A 17,623-nucleotide genomic window follows, 5' to 3' on the forward strand; every position below is an offset into this window, starting at 1 on the left:
TGCCGCAGAGCGGTACAAATAATCAAGCTTGTCCGAATTATTGGTCGCCGACGTATGAGCGGCTAGTTCGCTTACACTCTTACGTTAGAGCACTTTGGTCTTGTCTTGTATGTATCTTGCGTAGTCAGATGTTGCTCAGGTGGAAGATTTTTTTGGTATACATGTAAGTTTGAGCTAGTCATGTTCTAGCTAGTGAAATTCAACTTATGCAATATAAGAACACTTTGGAGTACAAATAAAGTTTATTTGCAGTTTTTATACCAACATTTTTCTTCTAAGGCCTATGTTACTTTGCTTAGTCCTATAAATATTGAAAGCATTTGTATCACCTGCTTTGCTGGTTGGTATGAATTCACCGCACACTGCAAGGGGTTTCGACAGAATTCATTCATGACTTTTGCAAGACCTAGACCATTGAAGGTAAAGCATGATTATGCTGAAGTTTAATGGTTTGTAGCTCCCCAGTGGATTACGGCTGCCATGACAGGGAGAGTACCTTGGACATCGTGTTCAGCCGGAGAACCCCACATCCACTGAGTCACTGTAGTTAGAGCTAGTCGAACCTTTGCATTTAGTCGCACCTTTGCAGTTCTTATAAAAATGCACCTCTGTTCCTTCTGCGGTGCTACAGATTTCTTCTCGCTTCATAGCTGAAGCCGCCGTTAAACCTGACACTTGTGTTATGTGACGTTCGGAAATAGAGGCTGCAGGGTACTGAATACCGCAGCCTATACATCACTGTTCAGTGCTTTCTTTTGTATTTTAAACCAGATATAGGAACATGTTTTTGTAAAAAACATAATTAACGACTGGAGCTTGTTCAAAAGTTGCCAGAGAACATTTTTAGCCCCCTGTTTCAAGAGCTCAGTTTGCCATTTTCTTTTTGTGTTGTGAACTTCTGCAATCAATGAAAATAATTTTATTTCCATTAACAAAGTTGTGCACGTATGATATAAAAAGTACGAATGCATGGAATTTTTTTTTTTTTTTTTCACCCACTCAAATTCGGAACTTAGGGCAACTGCATAAGCAACATCTTCCACTTTGTCTCAGTTAAAAGTTTTTCATGCTGGAACAAAGGTATGTGTTGAAAAACTAAGTTTGGTGAGGGGGGGGGGGAATTTGTTGTCTACACAAATTTCACTAAAATAGAGATATAGGCGCGACCTCCCTGTGACAGTCCTTAACAGAACACACCCTGCATGTAGATCAAAACGTTCTGGTGAAGGAAGCTAGAGTTAACACAGTAACCTTTGCATGTAGCTGAGTAACATAATTTTTTTCTTGCACTTTTTGCTTTGCAACCTAATGTATGTCAGGCTTAGCAAAAAAAAAGAAAATTATAATTTTTCAAAGCTTGGTTATATGCATATTTTGATTCAGATATCTTAACCTATTTATAAATTTCAAACACAAAGATATTTTGGGTTTCACTTGTGTTCAAAACCCAGTGGGTTGTCGTTTGCAGATGCCGTCATCTGCTTTAATGATATTTCAATTGAAGTGAAGCAGCAACAAGTTGTTTGAATTTTTTTTGTTTGTTTTTGTTTTAGGGTACTGCTTCTACTGATGAACCAGTGGCCCACCTGATACTTTCGAGCAACAACCGCAGTCTCTCTGTACAGCTTGTAAAGTTTCTGAACAGGCTAGGCGCCACTGTTCCAGATGGACTGAGGAAGCTTGCTGCTGAGGAGGAAACTGTGAGTTTTGATTGTTGCTGTGCATACGGGTGAACCTCAGTTTGACAGTCTCTCTTGGAGCTAAGGGTTTCTGAAGTTCGCAAATCTCATGTTAAGTGTTTAACACCTCTGTTCGTTAATGTGCTTTGAACAAGTCTCTCCAAATAGGATTTAAATGAAATCGAATTAATCATTACACAAATAAATTGGCCAACCTCGATTTATGTGCCTACAGAATATCAAGCAACATAATATCGGCAACCGGAAGCACCTTCTCCGCTGCGACAGAATGCAAAGCGAGCGCACGTGTGCGTGCGTGCGTGCGTGCGTGTGCGAGGCGGGCCTGCATCCCTCGACCCGGCTATCTTGCCGCCCCAGGCATGACCTTTCCCCCTCCTTTCATTCAAACCTGATCCTGCCGCTTGCTGCAGCTGGCCTAGCCCGCCAAGCCGGCACTGTCGTTTTCCAGTTGATGTTGCCGACGCGCTGGTACACGCTGTGACACATGACACTCGAAGAGCGCGGAAATGCGCTGTCAAACGCTGGCGGCGTGTGGTAGCGCTGCTGGAGAAGCAAGCGAAGTGACCTTTGTGCTGCTGTTTATCGCTTCAAGATACAGCCCGCGCGACCACCGCGCAGTACGCAGTTGATGCCAGAGTACAGTACAACGCCGCCCCGCTATCCCTCCCCCCTCGCTCCCTCGCCGGTGCCTCGAGCGCAACGGAAGAAGGCGCGCTGCCTCCCTGCTTTTCTTTCTTGCACGCGCGAGATTTAGATGCGGTCGTCGGCTCCCCTCGCACGTTTCCACTCGCACATACAGCATACGGCGCGCGACGACTGCGTTATCGCCCTTGGACTTCATACAGAAAATCTATGAGCCAAAACAAATTTTAGGGCCGCAACGCGTCATAGACACCATCTTTATATAGCAAATACGGATCTCAAGGGCCATAATTTTGCTGACGGAAACCAAAAATGCGTCATAGTTGTCGCCCCCGGCACTTTGGGCGGCCAATGCCATCATCAAGCCACCAAGCCAAGCGACATGAAAAGTCAAAATGACCGCTCGGGCCGGCGCGAGGTGGCAGTTTGCAACGTATGATGCGGGAACGGTCCCACAGTTGCGACACAACAGCAGGGTTACCAATGCATTGGGTTCTATGGGAGCTGTGCCGGGACCGGCCGAAAACGACGTAACAACCGGGAAAGCGCAGCCCCCAGGAACGTAACAGCGGGGTTCTACTGTAACACTATACGACGCGACGACGCCATCGTGACACTCGCTCTTCGTTTCCGACGCCTCGTGCTTGTGCGAAACGACACGCGTCCACGCATCCGGTACCTGGCGAGACATTCCAAGGATGAGCGCTTCGACGAAAACGGAGAAGGGGTGCGCGTAACAATGGAGGGCGCGTTAGAAACGAGTAAATACGGTAAGCGTTTCTTTTTCAAATTTTCGCACCAAACCTGCATATAACAAAATCGTCTTTATAACGAAGTTTTTCAGGAATTTGTCAATTTCGTTATATCCAGGTTTAACTGTATATACTTCCTTGAAATCTTTAAAAACAGTTGAATTATAAAAAAGAGAATTAAGGGCCCTTAAAGGTCTTTAAAATAATTTTGGGAGTCATGAGGGAGGTAGTGGCCGAACACTGCACCAGGGAGGCGAAATCCTGTTCTGTTGAGGGAGTGACTTCGTTGGAGCTTAGTGGGCCTTCCTAATTTGGTTGCACTTGTGCTAGTATAGCCCCACTAGCTCTCGGGGATCTCTTTTTTTTTTTTTTTGTGCCGGTGTCAGAAGCCAATCTGTGCCTGAAAAGGTAGTGGACTGGAGGAGGATTCGAACTTACAACATTCAGATTAGAAGCCGGGTGTTCTACTTAAAGCTGGGCAGGCCATGTAATGCGTAGAATGGATAACTGGTGGACCATTAGAGTTACAGAATGGATACCAAGAGAAGGGAAGTGCAGTCGAGGAAGGCAGAAAACTACTTGGGGTGATGAAGTTAGGAAATTTGCAGGCGCAAGTTGGAATGAGCTAGCGCAAGACAGGAGTAGTTGGAGATCTCACGGAGAGGCCTTCGTCCTGCATTGGACATAAATATAGGCTGATGATGATGATGAATGCTCTTTAAAATAAATGTGCTCATGGATTTCCTTGAAAACGGGGGTTGGGGGGTGACTTCTGAACATTCAAAGTAACGAACTCCGCATCAACACTGCTGTGGGCACTGTTTATTGGGGAAAGATCCTATGTATTCTCTTTAGAGAGTTTCACTAAGCGATTGCAGCCTGGCATGTCCACAGCCACTGACAGGCTTGTTTAAATCGCCATTGTCATCGTGATGCTAGATGAAGCCAGATCAAACAACCAATCCGTACCACTATTTTTGCATTTTTGCTAGTTAGTTTACATTGCAGGCATCATGGCTCCGTTTTTGAGGCCACCCTCAAAAGGCCTGGAGGGAAGTTTCAGCCATGTGCCTTTAGCACAATGCGTTGGCGGGCTAGTTGGTGCGAATCCATAATTATTTTGTTTAGCACAAAACAACGGACACAAGAAAGATTCCTTGTTCTGTCGCTTTCTTGTTGTTTTGCGCTAAACAAAGTAATTATGCTTGTGCCTTTAACATAACAAGTATGTTTGGGTGAAGCCGGACATTACTAACCCTCATAAAGCGAAGTTTGTGATGTGCATACCACAAGGTGATTTACAGCGTTAGGATGGGAAAGTTGACTTTGAAAAGCCACCTGAAGAGCTTGAGGCGTGTGTGCAATTCAGTGGCTCTTAGCTGTGAAGTATTGCAGTTAGTAAGTAGAAAGAGATTTCAATATTTTTAGTTTAAGTGTATGACCGAAGTTTGTTGCAATGCAACCTCCTTGAATTTTACATCGGACGTCCTGTACGAACGCTGTTATTGTGCTTTCTTCTAAAGTGCTCTCAACTGAGGACGTTTGGTGGCCATTTGAAGGTGAAATATGTTTATCCACGGCACTAAATTGCTTTTTGATTCACTGAACTCGCTTGAATTTTGTCCATAAACACAAGTGCAGAAAACATTGCCATCCCATCAGTGCTTCATCCGTTCAAGCATTGAGGAAGGAAAAAAATAGTGCTAAAAATTAAATTGTGGGGTCTTACGTGTCCAAACCACAATCTGATTATGAGGCACGCCGTAGTGGGAGGCTCTGGAATAATTTCAACCACCAGGGGTTCTTTATCGTGCACCTAAATCTAAGTACACGGGTGTTTTCACATTTCACTCCATCGGAAAAAAAAAAGATAGTGTTGGCCCTCGCCTGGAGACATTGTGAAATGCACTTATTAGTTGAAGAGGTTCCCGAAAGCTGGCACTACCAGCCCAAATATATGGCGAATGCAAGCATGCGCATGTGTCTTGCGCTTTCCGACGTCCGACCGGAATGGGTATTTTCACGTGTCAGGAGGGGCTCGACAAATAACCCCAAAAGGTGAAGTGAATATTGAGCTGCACTACTGCACTTAAATGTTAATGACTGAAAACTTACTTTCACCACATTTCTTGCATATTCAGAATCATAAAAAGCATACAGCTACAAAATAGATAAAGAATTTTATATTCTTTAGTAAGCTTTGTCTAGTTTATAGAACATGGACTCCATGCAAAAACTCATTACAGGAACATTACATATGAGAACATCAACTTTCATGTATAGCACCCATCCAGGCACTTGAAAATTACGCCTGATGCAACACACTGTGAAAAACAATGAAAGGAGTACACCCACTACATACGACATACTCACACCAAGCAAGTACACACAACCGTCAACTTTCCCACTCGTTTTACTAAAACATATTGAACCCGTTATTCAAACTTGCAACACGATTCCAATCAGAACAGTTTCTAGATGTATGCGACACATTTGAAATGCCAATACTTTCATTAGTGCTATTGCTGTTGACGCACTTCCTTGGCGCGCATAATTGTGTACATAGCATGGTAGAGGTTTAACAATGAGCATTGATTTTGTGTCATAATATTTATAGTGTCTGCTGTTTACTAATGCCTGCATCTTCTTGAATGTACTTTTTGTTCTGTCAGTCCTAAGCGTCCTGGGTGCGTCCGTTGTTCGCATAAGCTGTGATTGCCAGAAATGCTTTAGTTAAGTGAACACCGGACAAACCACTAATAAGAACAGAGCAAGTTAAAAAATAGCCATGAATACAGTATTACTTCGTTGATACGATCTCGTTGCGTACTATTTCTCCCAGTGCCAACGTCCCCCCCCCCCCAGGGGTTTATATGTTCTCGGAAAACACGATCTTTCAGCACTATTGTTCATTTAGTGCCAAAACTGCCGTCGTATGATATGTTTTTCGGCCGCTAGATCCCATGTAAACAAGAAATGGTGTGAGGCCCGCACTATCGAGAACAATAGCTGCTTCCACTGCAGCTTTCCTGCTGTACTCACCCACCCGTGTCATGTAAAAATGCCAGCGTGCACAGGTTCCTGTACACCGCATTCACTGCTGTTGCCACCGAACCTATTGCAATAAGCATCTTCAACTGTGTCACAGCACACATGCCATAATGCCATTGGAAGCGTATTGCATGCTTTTAATAGGCGATAACCCAAACACGCCACCAGTCCCTGCTTCAGGTGGCACGAAGGGAGCGTCATATTTTGCTCTGGCGGCATCCTATTCTGGCTTCGCCCACCAGCTCAATTTAGTTTTGGTTTCTTGTCCCAGTCTTAAAGCACTATGCAATAGAAAAATGACAACACGCTTCTTGGGCCTCTCAGGGCCCTGCCAGCTCGACACACATCAGCGTCTTATGCTGCAACAATTTGCACTGAGTGAGCACGTCGTAACTTCCTACCAAAGTGCCCCGCCAGAAGAAGCTGCTGACCCAGGGAGAATTCAAGGAGCAGAAACATAAGCTTGCTTAAGCCACAAAAACGTGTGTCTCAAGGTGCACGGGCGGGCACCAGTGCAGCATGCGTCAGTGTTTCGTGCTTCGACGTTTTCCACAATTCTTTGCGTTATGTAGATGTTAATTATACTTGACTGTGCGAAAATTTTTTGTGACTTCGGATCATACGTTTCTCCTGGTTTATACATTTTTATAGCTTTTTTTGAAACGTAAGATTGAGGTTTTACGGTACTGTGTGGTTGAGTGCAAGTCTCCTATTTGCTGATCTTTGTGCTTTGAATGGTTATTTGCTTTTCTTTTTCATGCAGTATATGAAACATAATGGAACAGTACATTCAAATTGTGGGCTCTTTAGCATATATCCACCGTGATTGGTTCTAGTGAACATCTGTACAAACTTTCATATGATCCATCAGCTTCTTATCCACACAGTGTAGTAGTGTTGCCACTTATAGGTCACTCTAGTTCTTGACATTCATACTGACTTGAACCAATTTCTGTTGCAGAAAGCATCAAAAAATGCCCTGGTGGCCCTGTGCCCGAATCTCAAAGCATTCGGTCATTGTGAAAGGCAGACAGCAGAGAAGCGCTGCTTATATCGACATCAGGTCATACGTGAAGCAGATCACTCACCGTCATGGGCAGACCTGCCATCTCAGGGCCGAGTCCTCATTGTAGTGACCAAAGTGGTGAATGCGTCGCGCTTTTATGCATGGATTCTGCAGCACTGGGATGCACCTGGTTCAACAAATGGTGAGATAGACAAAAAGTGATATTCCGTTGGCTTTTAAGACCGAGAGTTTCCGTAATTTATGCGGTAAGATAAGCTTTTGGAAATAGATATAATTTTTTGTAATATTGTTGTGTATGTGTCTTTCCCACTGTTATATAGATGTTGTAAGTGTTGTTTGGTCACACGTATAGGTTTTTTTTTCCTTTTTGCCGATGGTCATTTTTCACCAGAATATCACTGTTATCAAGTTATTACTCGGTGCAAGACGTGCCTCCTCTTTCTGAAATATGTGGAATGTTGCCAGCAACTCTGTAGCAAGAGTGCCTTGTCTAATCAGATAGTGCACATGGCAAATAGTGTTTTGCATTCTCGAATGTATGCAAGCACCAGCAATTGCTCGGAACAGTGAGGGGATACAAGCATAAATAGTAGTATGGACCTTGACCCGTCAGTTTAAATTCAATGACTGACAACTGTGCCTTGCCACTATCGTAATTCGTGTGTATCTTGGCTCTTTGGGTACAAGTCTGCCCAATAAAGAGTTAGATTCCTAACTCACAGTTTAGGCGGTGTTTTATTCTTCACTCACTACAACATGGTAATACAGTCAACGGCCGATTTTCCGGATGCCCAATGTTTTATACATGCCCGATAATTTGGACGCCTTAGCTGCACTGCCACATACCCCATAAATCACTCTATAAGAACATTTGAAATTTAGGACGCTAAAAACCTTCGCTGTCCAATTTTCTGGACTTTTTTCCGTGACCGCAGGTCCAAAACGCTATTAATCGAAGCCACCACCGCGGCCATGTTTATCACGTCACCTCAAATTGGCACTCTCGCATGCAGGTCCGCTGGCAGCTGTAGCCACCACCGCGGCAACGCTAGGCCTACCTGCTTCGACGTTCGCTAGCAGGCTGCATGCCGTTTGGTGCCGTGTTTTTCATTGAAAGAATTCGTCGCTGTCAGCAATGGTGCTAACTCCACCTTTGTAATCCTCGCCAATTGCTTTGAAGCTCGGAAAGCACGGCGCGTTGCGTGATGGCAGTTCCCGAAAGTCAGCTTCACCTCAGTACAGCAGTGAAGCATATGCGAAGTATGGCGGTGAAGCATACCAAGAGTGGGAAGGGGCAATTGTCACGGCACCCAATGTGATTCCTTATTATACACGCTTGCACCATTCTTCTCCTATCACGGTACAAGCACCGATACACCTAATAAGTGTACTGGCAGGCCTTCAGAGCTATTTCGGACATGCCTGTGGCGATTTGAGCCCTTGGGGGCAGTAAAAGGAATGCATTCGCTTTTTCGGACTACCCGATATTTCAGATGTTTTCGCAGCCCTTGGAAGTTAGAAAAATCAGACGTTGACTGTACTGGAAATATTTTCATTGTAAATGTTAGCTTACATCTAGTTGCTAGCCCCAGTTATCTCATTTTTAGAGTACTGTTGTACTCATTACCAACAGTAAGCAGGCTGCAGTGTTGTACACGTTCCTCTAAAACAGGAACGAAAGCTCATTACAAGTTCCTTTAATGCCAAAGGAACACGTTCCACTTACACTTCGAACATTGGAACGTGTCGTTTCATTAATGTTACATTTTATAATTATTTAATTAACATATAGTGCCGGATAACCCTGAGGCAAAATAAAATGAGCAATTTTTAACTCGCATCGAACTACATACGTTATACGAATTTGAACATCGCTGGCCGCAGATTATCTGGAAATAAAAGAATAAAAAAAAGCGTTCCTATTAGATTTTTTTCTGGGAGCACCGGACATACTCCAGAGATGTCTAACTGCAACTTTGGTGCTCGTCTATTACAAGTGCAACACATATGGCGCTTTCCACTTCGGTCTTCAAATCCGCAGTGAGGTTACTGCGCTTCAGATGTGTAAATAGAAAGTTACTCACATGCACCAATATAACTAAATTTCTTGCTCAAGAAACCACATCGAAAGAAACAATACATAGGCGTTTAATGAATGTTTATTCAATATTGCAGTATGAGTAGGAAAAAGAAATGTCCAGAATACACATTCGCAACTTAGTTAAGTCTCTTGTTTGAACTCAGCAAGAGTTGCATCTCGATGTTGGTGCCTGACAGACGAACCCGTTTTTCAAGCGAAGCTTGTATTGCTTCAAGTGTTGGTGGTGGTGTCACGCTAAAACCCTATCGAAAACGTGTCGAAAAGTTCCGTCTCATTTGCTTGGCATATACCAGAATTGGCATGGAAGGGTACGAATGTATGACTACATGACTGATAGGTCATGACATCAATAACATCACATGCTCATCGCTTGCGTCAGGATTAACGATAATGAAATCACGCGTGGCGCATACCCGCATTGGATATGCGCGTATGAGCCAGGGACAATAATGAAAGGAAGGAAAAAAAGAAAAAGGAAGGAATGTAGAGAGAAAGAAAGAAATCAGGTGTGGCTCATACCGGGGCCGCGCATTTTAGCTCCATTCCCAGACTAGAGCAGGTGTGGGGAAAGCTGCGCAGGATCACGTGACACGCTCGACCAGTCAGGGTCGTTTGGGGTGTCACGGGGACTAAAAGGAAAGGGGCTTGGCGCGTCAGCGCCAAGGCGAAACGTCAGCGAAGAGCCGCGGACCTCAAGTTGCAGGAGCGCGATGTTGAGGCCAAACGTCAGCAAAGAGCCCCCGACCGTGAGTTTCGGGCAAAAGAAGCGGAACGCCTGCGACAGCGTCGTTTTGCCACGAGCTTCGCTTACCCCCATCTTCTCAACAGGGGAAGGGCTGGTGATTTTTTCGTTAGCACTTCGTTGGCAATGTTGAAGAGCCGTTCCACTGAAGCGCTTGAAGACACTGCCACATTGTACTTAAAGAAAAGTTGGGTCAATCCCTCGGAAGTTCTTCATCTGCAACAGTGGATAGTCAACTGGTATCAGCAAGTACCACGACAGTTCATCCTGTGCCTCGGCTGGAATGGTTCGGTGCCCGTGAGGACCGGAAACTTTCCATCCGCTGCGAAGTCCTTTGAGTGGCGCTGCGATCCTGACGTCATGGTTCCTTTGTGGCATGCAGGCATGGAGGAAAGGAACTGCAGGAGGGAGCGTCATGCGGCAGTCTTGAAGCCTAGCAATAAAAACATACAGCTGATATCTCGAAATAAGTGCTCCACAGTCACGTGACAGGCAAGCGATAGTTCTCTGCACCTCACGTGGTCGCCCATACGCCGTGCATGACATGCTGCGTACGTGCGTGCGTCTGTTCAATGCCGTGGAACGTTTACAGAAGGAACGTCGTTCCTTCTGCCGTTCCTTCATAAATGCAACGAATTACCGTTTCCACCGACCCTTAATGCGGAACGGTGGCGTTACTCCGTTCCTCCCAAAAGAAACTAGTTCCAGGAGCGCTGTTCCATATAACACTGGCAGGCTGTGGTCAAAGATAAGTTGCGGGCCATTGTGTACCTGTTAGTGCTAATCAGTGTTGAACATACAAATATTAAAAAACATGAGCTCTTCTCTTAGAGTGTTAAAGTTTTTGTAATTTTTCATGTCCCAGGGCATTCCAAATATTTTGATAAACTGGAACATGCATACCATCACGTAGTCATAGACAATGTGATGGTGCCTCCTTGCTTTTCATTGCCAGCACAAGCTTTATTAAGGGGATGCCTGCTTAAGGAGAGACACGGGTCTGGGAGGTCGAAAAATTTTCGAAAAGTCGATTTTTTGAAGTATTTTTTTTTTTTCATAATCAATATGGTCTTGACTTTGTCGTCCTATCTAACTTCTGTTTGGGGTGCCAGCTAGGGCTGAAGGAGGACGACCCAAGGTATGCCGAGTGCCTAGCTGGCCACAGTTGCCAAAAGAACACCTCGAGTAAGCTAGGCCAAATGGAGGTGGAAATGGCACAAAATTTATTTGGCCGCTCATTAGAAAGGCATAGGCTCCGCTACACAACCATCTTATGTGATGGAGACAGCCGGGCCTTCAATAGCCTGCAGGAGGCACAGGTATATGGCTTTGTGCCAATAGAAAAAGAGGACTGTGTCAACCATGTGCATACGCACATGGGCACAGCTCTTCGAAACCTCCTGCAGAAACAGAGCTGAAGGAAAGCCAAGCCTTGGTAGTAAGGGCAAACTCACGGGCGAGCTGGTCACGAAGCTCACTACATATTATGAATGGGCTTTGAAAACTTATCAAGGAAACATCAAAGCCATGCATAATGCTGTTTGGGCAACTCTTTATCATGTAGCATCTACTGATGCAAGCCCTAAGCACTCACATTGCCCAAGTGGTGAAGAATCCTGGTGTAAGTACAACATTGCTGTTGCCAAGCAGGAGACTCCTCCAAAGCATTGCTACAACCTGCCGGAGCATGTTGTTGATGCCTTGCGGCCTGTGTACACACGCCTCTTTGAAAAAAAATTGCTGAAACGTTATAAAAGAGGCAAAACACAAAACCCAAACTAGAGCCTGCATTGTCATTTGGTGGCTCGTGCCGATGAACAAACATGCCTCCCTTTTCACTGTGGAAGCTGCTGTGGCCGAAGCAGTCACAAAGTTTAACGCAGGCAAAGGGAGAGCAGAAGCAGCAATACTAAATGAACTGCACCTGCAGCAGAATGCTGTAGCCTCTGAAAGATGTTCAGAAAAGGACAGTCGCCGACTAGTGGCATCCGAGAAGAAGCATGCACATGCTGAAAACTTTCAGGCGTGCAATGAAAACAAAGCGCACCAAGGAAAATGATCATGACTACGTTCCTGGTGGCTTCTAGCATCGTTACTACACTGATTCACACCTTCTCCTGTTGAATAAAAATGCTCACCATGTTCCTAAACTTCCTTTCTCGTTTTCTCAAAACATTTTTCATCACATCCTAGGCCGTTCGTTGCCCGCAGTATCTTTTGATGTAGCAATCGGATTTTGATCATTCTTGCAGCATTTGAAAGCTTATACATTGATTAGTGCAAGAAAACCTAAAAAAAATTTATTTTTATTTAGAACAGTGATTTAATTAACAATAAAATTAAGCAACAGTTTCATATTTCTGATGAGCATACTTGATAAGGCCATAACTCTTCAACCAATGAAGCTAAAAATAAAATAATGGTTTTCCTGCACTCCCTGGTCTCTGTATTTTAAAATCTGGAAGTGATAGCCCAAATCTAATTGCATATTTGTTTTCAGCTGTGAAAAATACATATTGTATAAAAAATTAAGCTGGAAATACTGAAAATTAAAAAAAAAATTTCAGACCAGTGTCTCTCCCCTTAATATTAAAAGTTGATAGGCCTGATCATCCTTTATGTTCCTCTTCATGGTTTCCTCAAATTTAACTTAAGTTTTTTTGTGTAAAATTTGTGATAAAAAGTAATTAGAGTATTGTTAAAACACTTGCTTTTTTTTTTTAATTTTAAAGGTTAGCGTTCTGTCATGGTGAAGACACATGAACACAACATGTGTAGAGATTGGACCACACAGCTGCAAAAACGGTTTTATCGGTTGCCATGATCCTGAAGGTAGCTTCTAGTTTTATATTTGCTCAAAGAGCACATGTTATCGTTGCAGGTAAGATATGGTAGTTTTTATGATGCACTCTTGCGTTGCCGCAGTGCTGCCAAGTACAGTAACCAGAGTAGCCATTGTACTATAAAAGCTGCACATGCTGCAAACCTGGTGTATGGTGCTCATTTTTGTATTATGGATCTCTGCCTTTATGCAGAAAGCAAATCAAAAGGTAAAGAGAACCTGGAGCTTCAGAATGCCATGGTGTTTCTGAATGAATACTTGTCACAGCCAAGTAACTGCAAATCTCTGGTCGGAAAAGCCTTACCCAAAGTTGGTGAAGTTTATGGGCTGGAGCACAGCTATGGGCAATTCCGTAGGGTCTTGGTGAGAATAACCCTTCCTTGTTTTTTGAAAATTTTTTCGCCTTGTCATATCGAACAAACTTGTAATGATTCTGTACTGTGCTTGTAGGTAATTTCAGTTGTGCCAAAGAGTTCTGGTCCAGCTAGTGTCACTGTTTCGCACATGGACTATGGGGAACAGTCAACTGTGGCTGCAACAAGATTGCTTCATCTACCGCCAGAGCTAACTAAGCTGCAGCCTTTCGCAGTGGAAGTGTACTGCTGTCGTGTCCAACCTCAGGACCACGATCTCGATTGGACTTTCCAGGCAGTCTTCAAGTCACATGAGCTTGTGTTTAGGAAAGAACTTCTTGGCAAGGTAAAATATCTGGTTGAACACTTCTTTATTAGTGTTTTGGGACAGGGATAATTGTAAAATTCAAAAGTTTGTTGGACTCTAAGTGATTCATACAATCATCTCCTTTCATAATTTATTTGGAGAGGTTGCGGGGTGTATGTATACGAATTGTTTTTGTAGTGTTTTGTGCGTTTTTTGAGAGGGCACTTAAGCAGAATGAAGGGGATAGAAACCAAAAAGAAAAACTGGGATTGGTTAAAAGGGGGGTTTATTTAGATGGGCACAGGTACGTGTACTATTTGAGATGCTCCCTCCCACTAAAAAGCCGATAAAGTTGGCTGCTCTTCCTGTGAAGATTTTGTCAGCATTGACAGTGGTGTGGAAGTCTGTGGTCATGTGATGAACAGTGACCGCACATTGTGCATACCGCGAATGGCCGTACAATTGGCAGTGTGTTTCGTATGTAATCCCTGGGACGCATGTCTGAGCTTAGTCTGGACTTTTGACACTGCAGAAGGGCCCTTCCATAAGGCCAGTGCTGAAAAGCAATTTAATAACATCCTCATGCTGTGCAGCGTGGTATGACAAGTGTTTTTTAACATACACGGCGTCTACTCAATTGTGAATATTTAGTGTCAAATGGTGCTGCCGATGTACTGACATTTTTGCTTGTCTCAGAGCTCTTTATTCCTTGAAAATGTTTCACTCGTGGAGAAACGAATAGGGTTTACTGTAGGTACTTCGCATAGTGGTCTTGCTGGAAGCCAGTCACATGTAGACTGTTTGCCATATGATTTGCCATATAGTTTTGGCAACTACTTATAGTAGTTGCCAAATACATCGACACTAGTGTCTAAGAAATGAGCTGTGAGTGGGCCATTGGGCCCATTCACAGTTCAGTCTACCTCCTAGAATTCTAACACACCCAAAGTACAGCGCACAAGCTCTTACATTTTGTCCCGATCGGAATGTGACCGCCTCGGCCAAGAATCAAACATGTGATCCTTGTGATCAGTAACAGAGCGCCACAGACACTGGGAAACCAAAGTCGTTGCCATTATGGTAAACTGCTGATAGGTACCTGATACTGTGCCACAACTAATAGAGAAAGTGTGTAACTACTGATTGCCTCTTGGGGGGGGCCTTTTTATTCGGCATTCTTTGTCTGTTTTACTGGGACCATTTCCTGCTCTCGTGCACACATTGATGTGAGTTGCCTTTGGTAAAACTTCTTCCCTTGCTTTAAGGTTCAAAGTAGGAGTTATTAATGTCGGAATGTACGGGCTTTGTATGATTAAATACGGTCCTCCCACTTATATGCATACTGCAAACTGCTTAAAGATCTATCAGAATGCACTGAGTTCAGAATCAGGGTGCTGAGTAAATGTTCAGTCTTTCAAAACAGGTAAACATTTCTGGCATGTAACTTAATTTTTTGAGTTACCGCGTGTGCAGTTTTATTCATTCTTGTTTTGTGTACTGCAGCTGACTACTCTAACACAGTCTAGTTGCAGTGGTGTTGAAGCCGGAAAATGCAGCTTGACAGAATATACAAATGGATACGTTATGTTAGTACTCCTTACTAAAATTGAACACCAGGAGCAGAGGACAAGACAGGACAAAGCGCTGACTTCCAACTTGAGTTTATTAAAACGAGGTGCGAATATATATGCAAACTAATGCACACGCAATGGTGAGCCATCTCAAGGCTCACACTAGATGAAACAAACAAAAGGTAGAATAAAAAAAATGCAGCAAAAAGAAATGTTTAATAAAATCTCTGGAAGTCGGCACTTTGTTCCATCTTGTCTGTCCTTGTCCTTTGTTTGCACTGTTCAATTTTAGTACAAAAAATGCAATTGTTATGACCATCTGCATATTGTATATGGGCTTACTTTACTCATCTTCAATGTACAATCTCGTAAACAAAGCCCATCGTAGTGCATCTTTACTTATCAATATCATTATATCAATATGGATCATATCATACATTAAAATGCCGTTGATACCTTTTTCAAGGGACCGCAGGAAATAAAATGTAACGCTGAGGAAGGCAACAAACTTCCAGAGCAGCTTCAGTAACAGCTCTGAATGGCTGCCAGTACTGTTATTAGCCCCCCTCAACTGGGAACGACACGTGTATACCATATAGACTAGTGCAAAGGCCCTACCCATGTAAGGGCCGCACCCCCAACTTGGCAGCCAAAAATGTGCAGAAAAAAAAATTTTCTATCGGAGAAGCAATCGCGTTCGGTGCCCCAATGCCGCACGCATGCATCGGCGAGTTTTCGCGTACCCCTACTAGATACAGAGAGCTGCGCGTTGACCTTTGATGCACTGGTATTGGAGATCCGGGCTTTGCACAGCTCCTCTGGCACATTTTGACCAAAAGGTTCGGTCCCTTGTAGGCCGCATCCCGTGAAAATTGTCAAAAAGTGCGGCCCTTACATGTGTCTGTACGGTAATTAAGAGACATGTACCATGTTCCGTGACAGTGGCCCCTTTCCACTCTTAGTATGCTTCATTGCAATCTTTTGCATATGCTTCACTCCATAACACAGCTCTATAGCTGCGAAGCTGACTAACAATCGGCGATTATGCTACATATGTTATACCCTTGCTGGCCCCAAAATAAATCTAGCCCTGCGCTCGGCGGGTTTGGCCCAGTGCACATGGTTCCTGAGCACACTTCTTCAGGTGCTTCGCAACTGCTCTGTACACATTTTCTCCAGGTATGCTTCTCTGGCTCGTGAAACTTCGATCACTTATTGCAAACTTGGGTCTCTTGTTGCAACGTACCAGTCACTTTTTGCAACATACTATACATTTATCATCGTAGCAACATGTGAGAGCAAATTTCCCTTTGCACAACTATATTTACGTGAGCACCGCATTCAAACATAACGTAAGATGCGGGAACATTGTTGAATGGCGATTTATCACATGGGAACATAATATATGGGAGTCAATGGGATTTAGGTTGGGGCTGCTGAAACGTGATGTAGCAGCTGGGAAAACGCAACAGCGAGGAATGTATCAACAAGGTTCCACTGACTGTAGACATGCATCAGTGATCAATCCAGCGGTGCATGTATGTGTTAACACATTTTATTTTTGTACTGAGAGAGGGAGAGAGAAATAGAAGAGAGGAAAGGCAGGGAGGTTAACCAGACGCACGTCCGGTTTGCTACCTTACACTGGGGGAAAGGGGTATAGGGATGAAAAGAGAGAGAAAGGAAATATAAAGAGCACATTTTCGTGCATATTTAGAACTTCGCACGAAGTCTACAGACGGTCGCCAAGACCTGTCGATTTGAGGTTGTGCAACAATGCTTTCGTGGCTTTCTGTGCCATGATCGCATACGGCATGGTCCAAGGATCTTCATGCCCGAAAATGGTCGAGAGTCCAGCCGGTTCAGTGCTGTCCGGAGAGCTTCACGCTCGACATCAAACTGCGGAGAGAAACATAAGAAGTGCTCAATTGTTTCTCTGGTTCCACAAGAGTCGCACATGTGCGTATCCCCCATTCCAATGCGGAATGAGTAGGCCCCTGAATCAGACGTGCGTTTACTTTCTATGTGTCAAAATCAGAAAGCATACATAGAAATGGCATTGAAGCTTTAAACAAAGAAGTCTAACGTGCACAATGTTTTAAGAAAATGGGCAAGGGTCTAAAATGACTGCACAATGGCGGTCAATTTGCTCAAGTCAGCTTCGCCGGAAGGTTTTTAAAGTCGGCTTCGTTGCAATACAGCCGTGTTATGGGGTTATTGGTTCGATTTTTTGGGCGGGAGGTGGTTCAGAGGTGTGCGTTAGAATCAGGTAGGTATCATAATCAGACATTCTGCGCTACTGCTATTGCTTTAAAATCTTCCTAGGACAGGCCAAAAATAGGAGCTTTTCAACAGTAGATGACTTATGTTCTATGCTTTGGTTGTGATTGAATTAAGCAAAAAATTTAATTAACTGGAGTTCAAATAACAAGTCTGCTGTAATTTTAGTTCTATTGACCAGGTGTTTTTTTTTTTTTTTTTAATTTGATGTAATTTCTCGACATTGTTTCAATTTAACGAAGTTTTTGACTTTTT

The 17,623-nt window shown here is 43.8% G+C and overlaps 1 protein-coding gene across 1 annotated transcript in view; it reads left to right on the forward strand.

The window, feature by feature from the left end:
• LOC119452129 (putative ATP-dependent RNA helicase TDRD12) overlaps nt 1-17,623 on the forward strand; it is a 215,813-nt gene that overhangs the window by 130,133 nt on the left and 68,057 nt on the right. The window contains exons 21-24 of the mRNA XM_049665961.1: nt 1,554-1,700; nt 7,107-7,353; nt 13,051-13,220; nt 13,308-13,556. Coding sequence (XP_049521918.1) covers nt 1,554-1,700; nt 7,107-7,353; nt 13,051-13,220; nt 13,308-13,556 — 813 coding nt within the window. The remainder of the gene's footprint in view (nt 1-1,553; nt 1,701-7,106; nt 7,354-13,050; nt 13,221-13,307; nt 13,557-17,623) is intronic.

This window comes from Dermacentor silvarum, chromosome 1 (assembly GCF_013339745.2).
Source record: "Dermacentor silvarum isolate Dsil-2018 chromosome 1, BIME_Dsil_1.4, whole genome shotgun sequence".
Lineage (NCBI taxonomy): Eukaryota > Metazoa > Arthropoda > Arachnida > Ixodida > Ixodidae > Dermacentor > Dermacentor silvarum.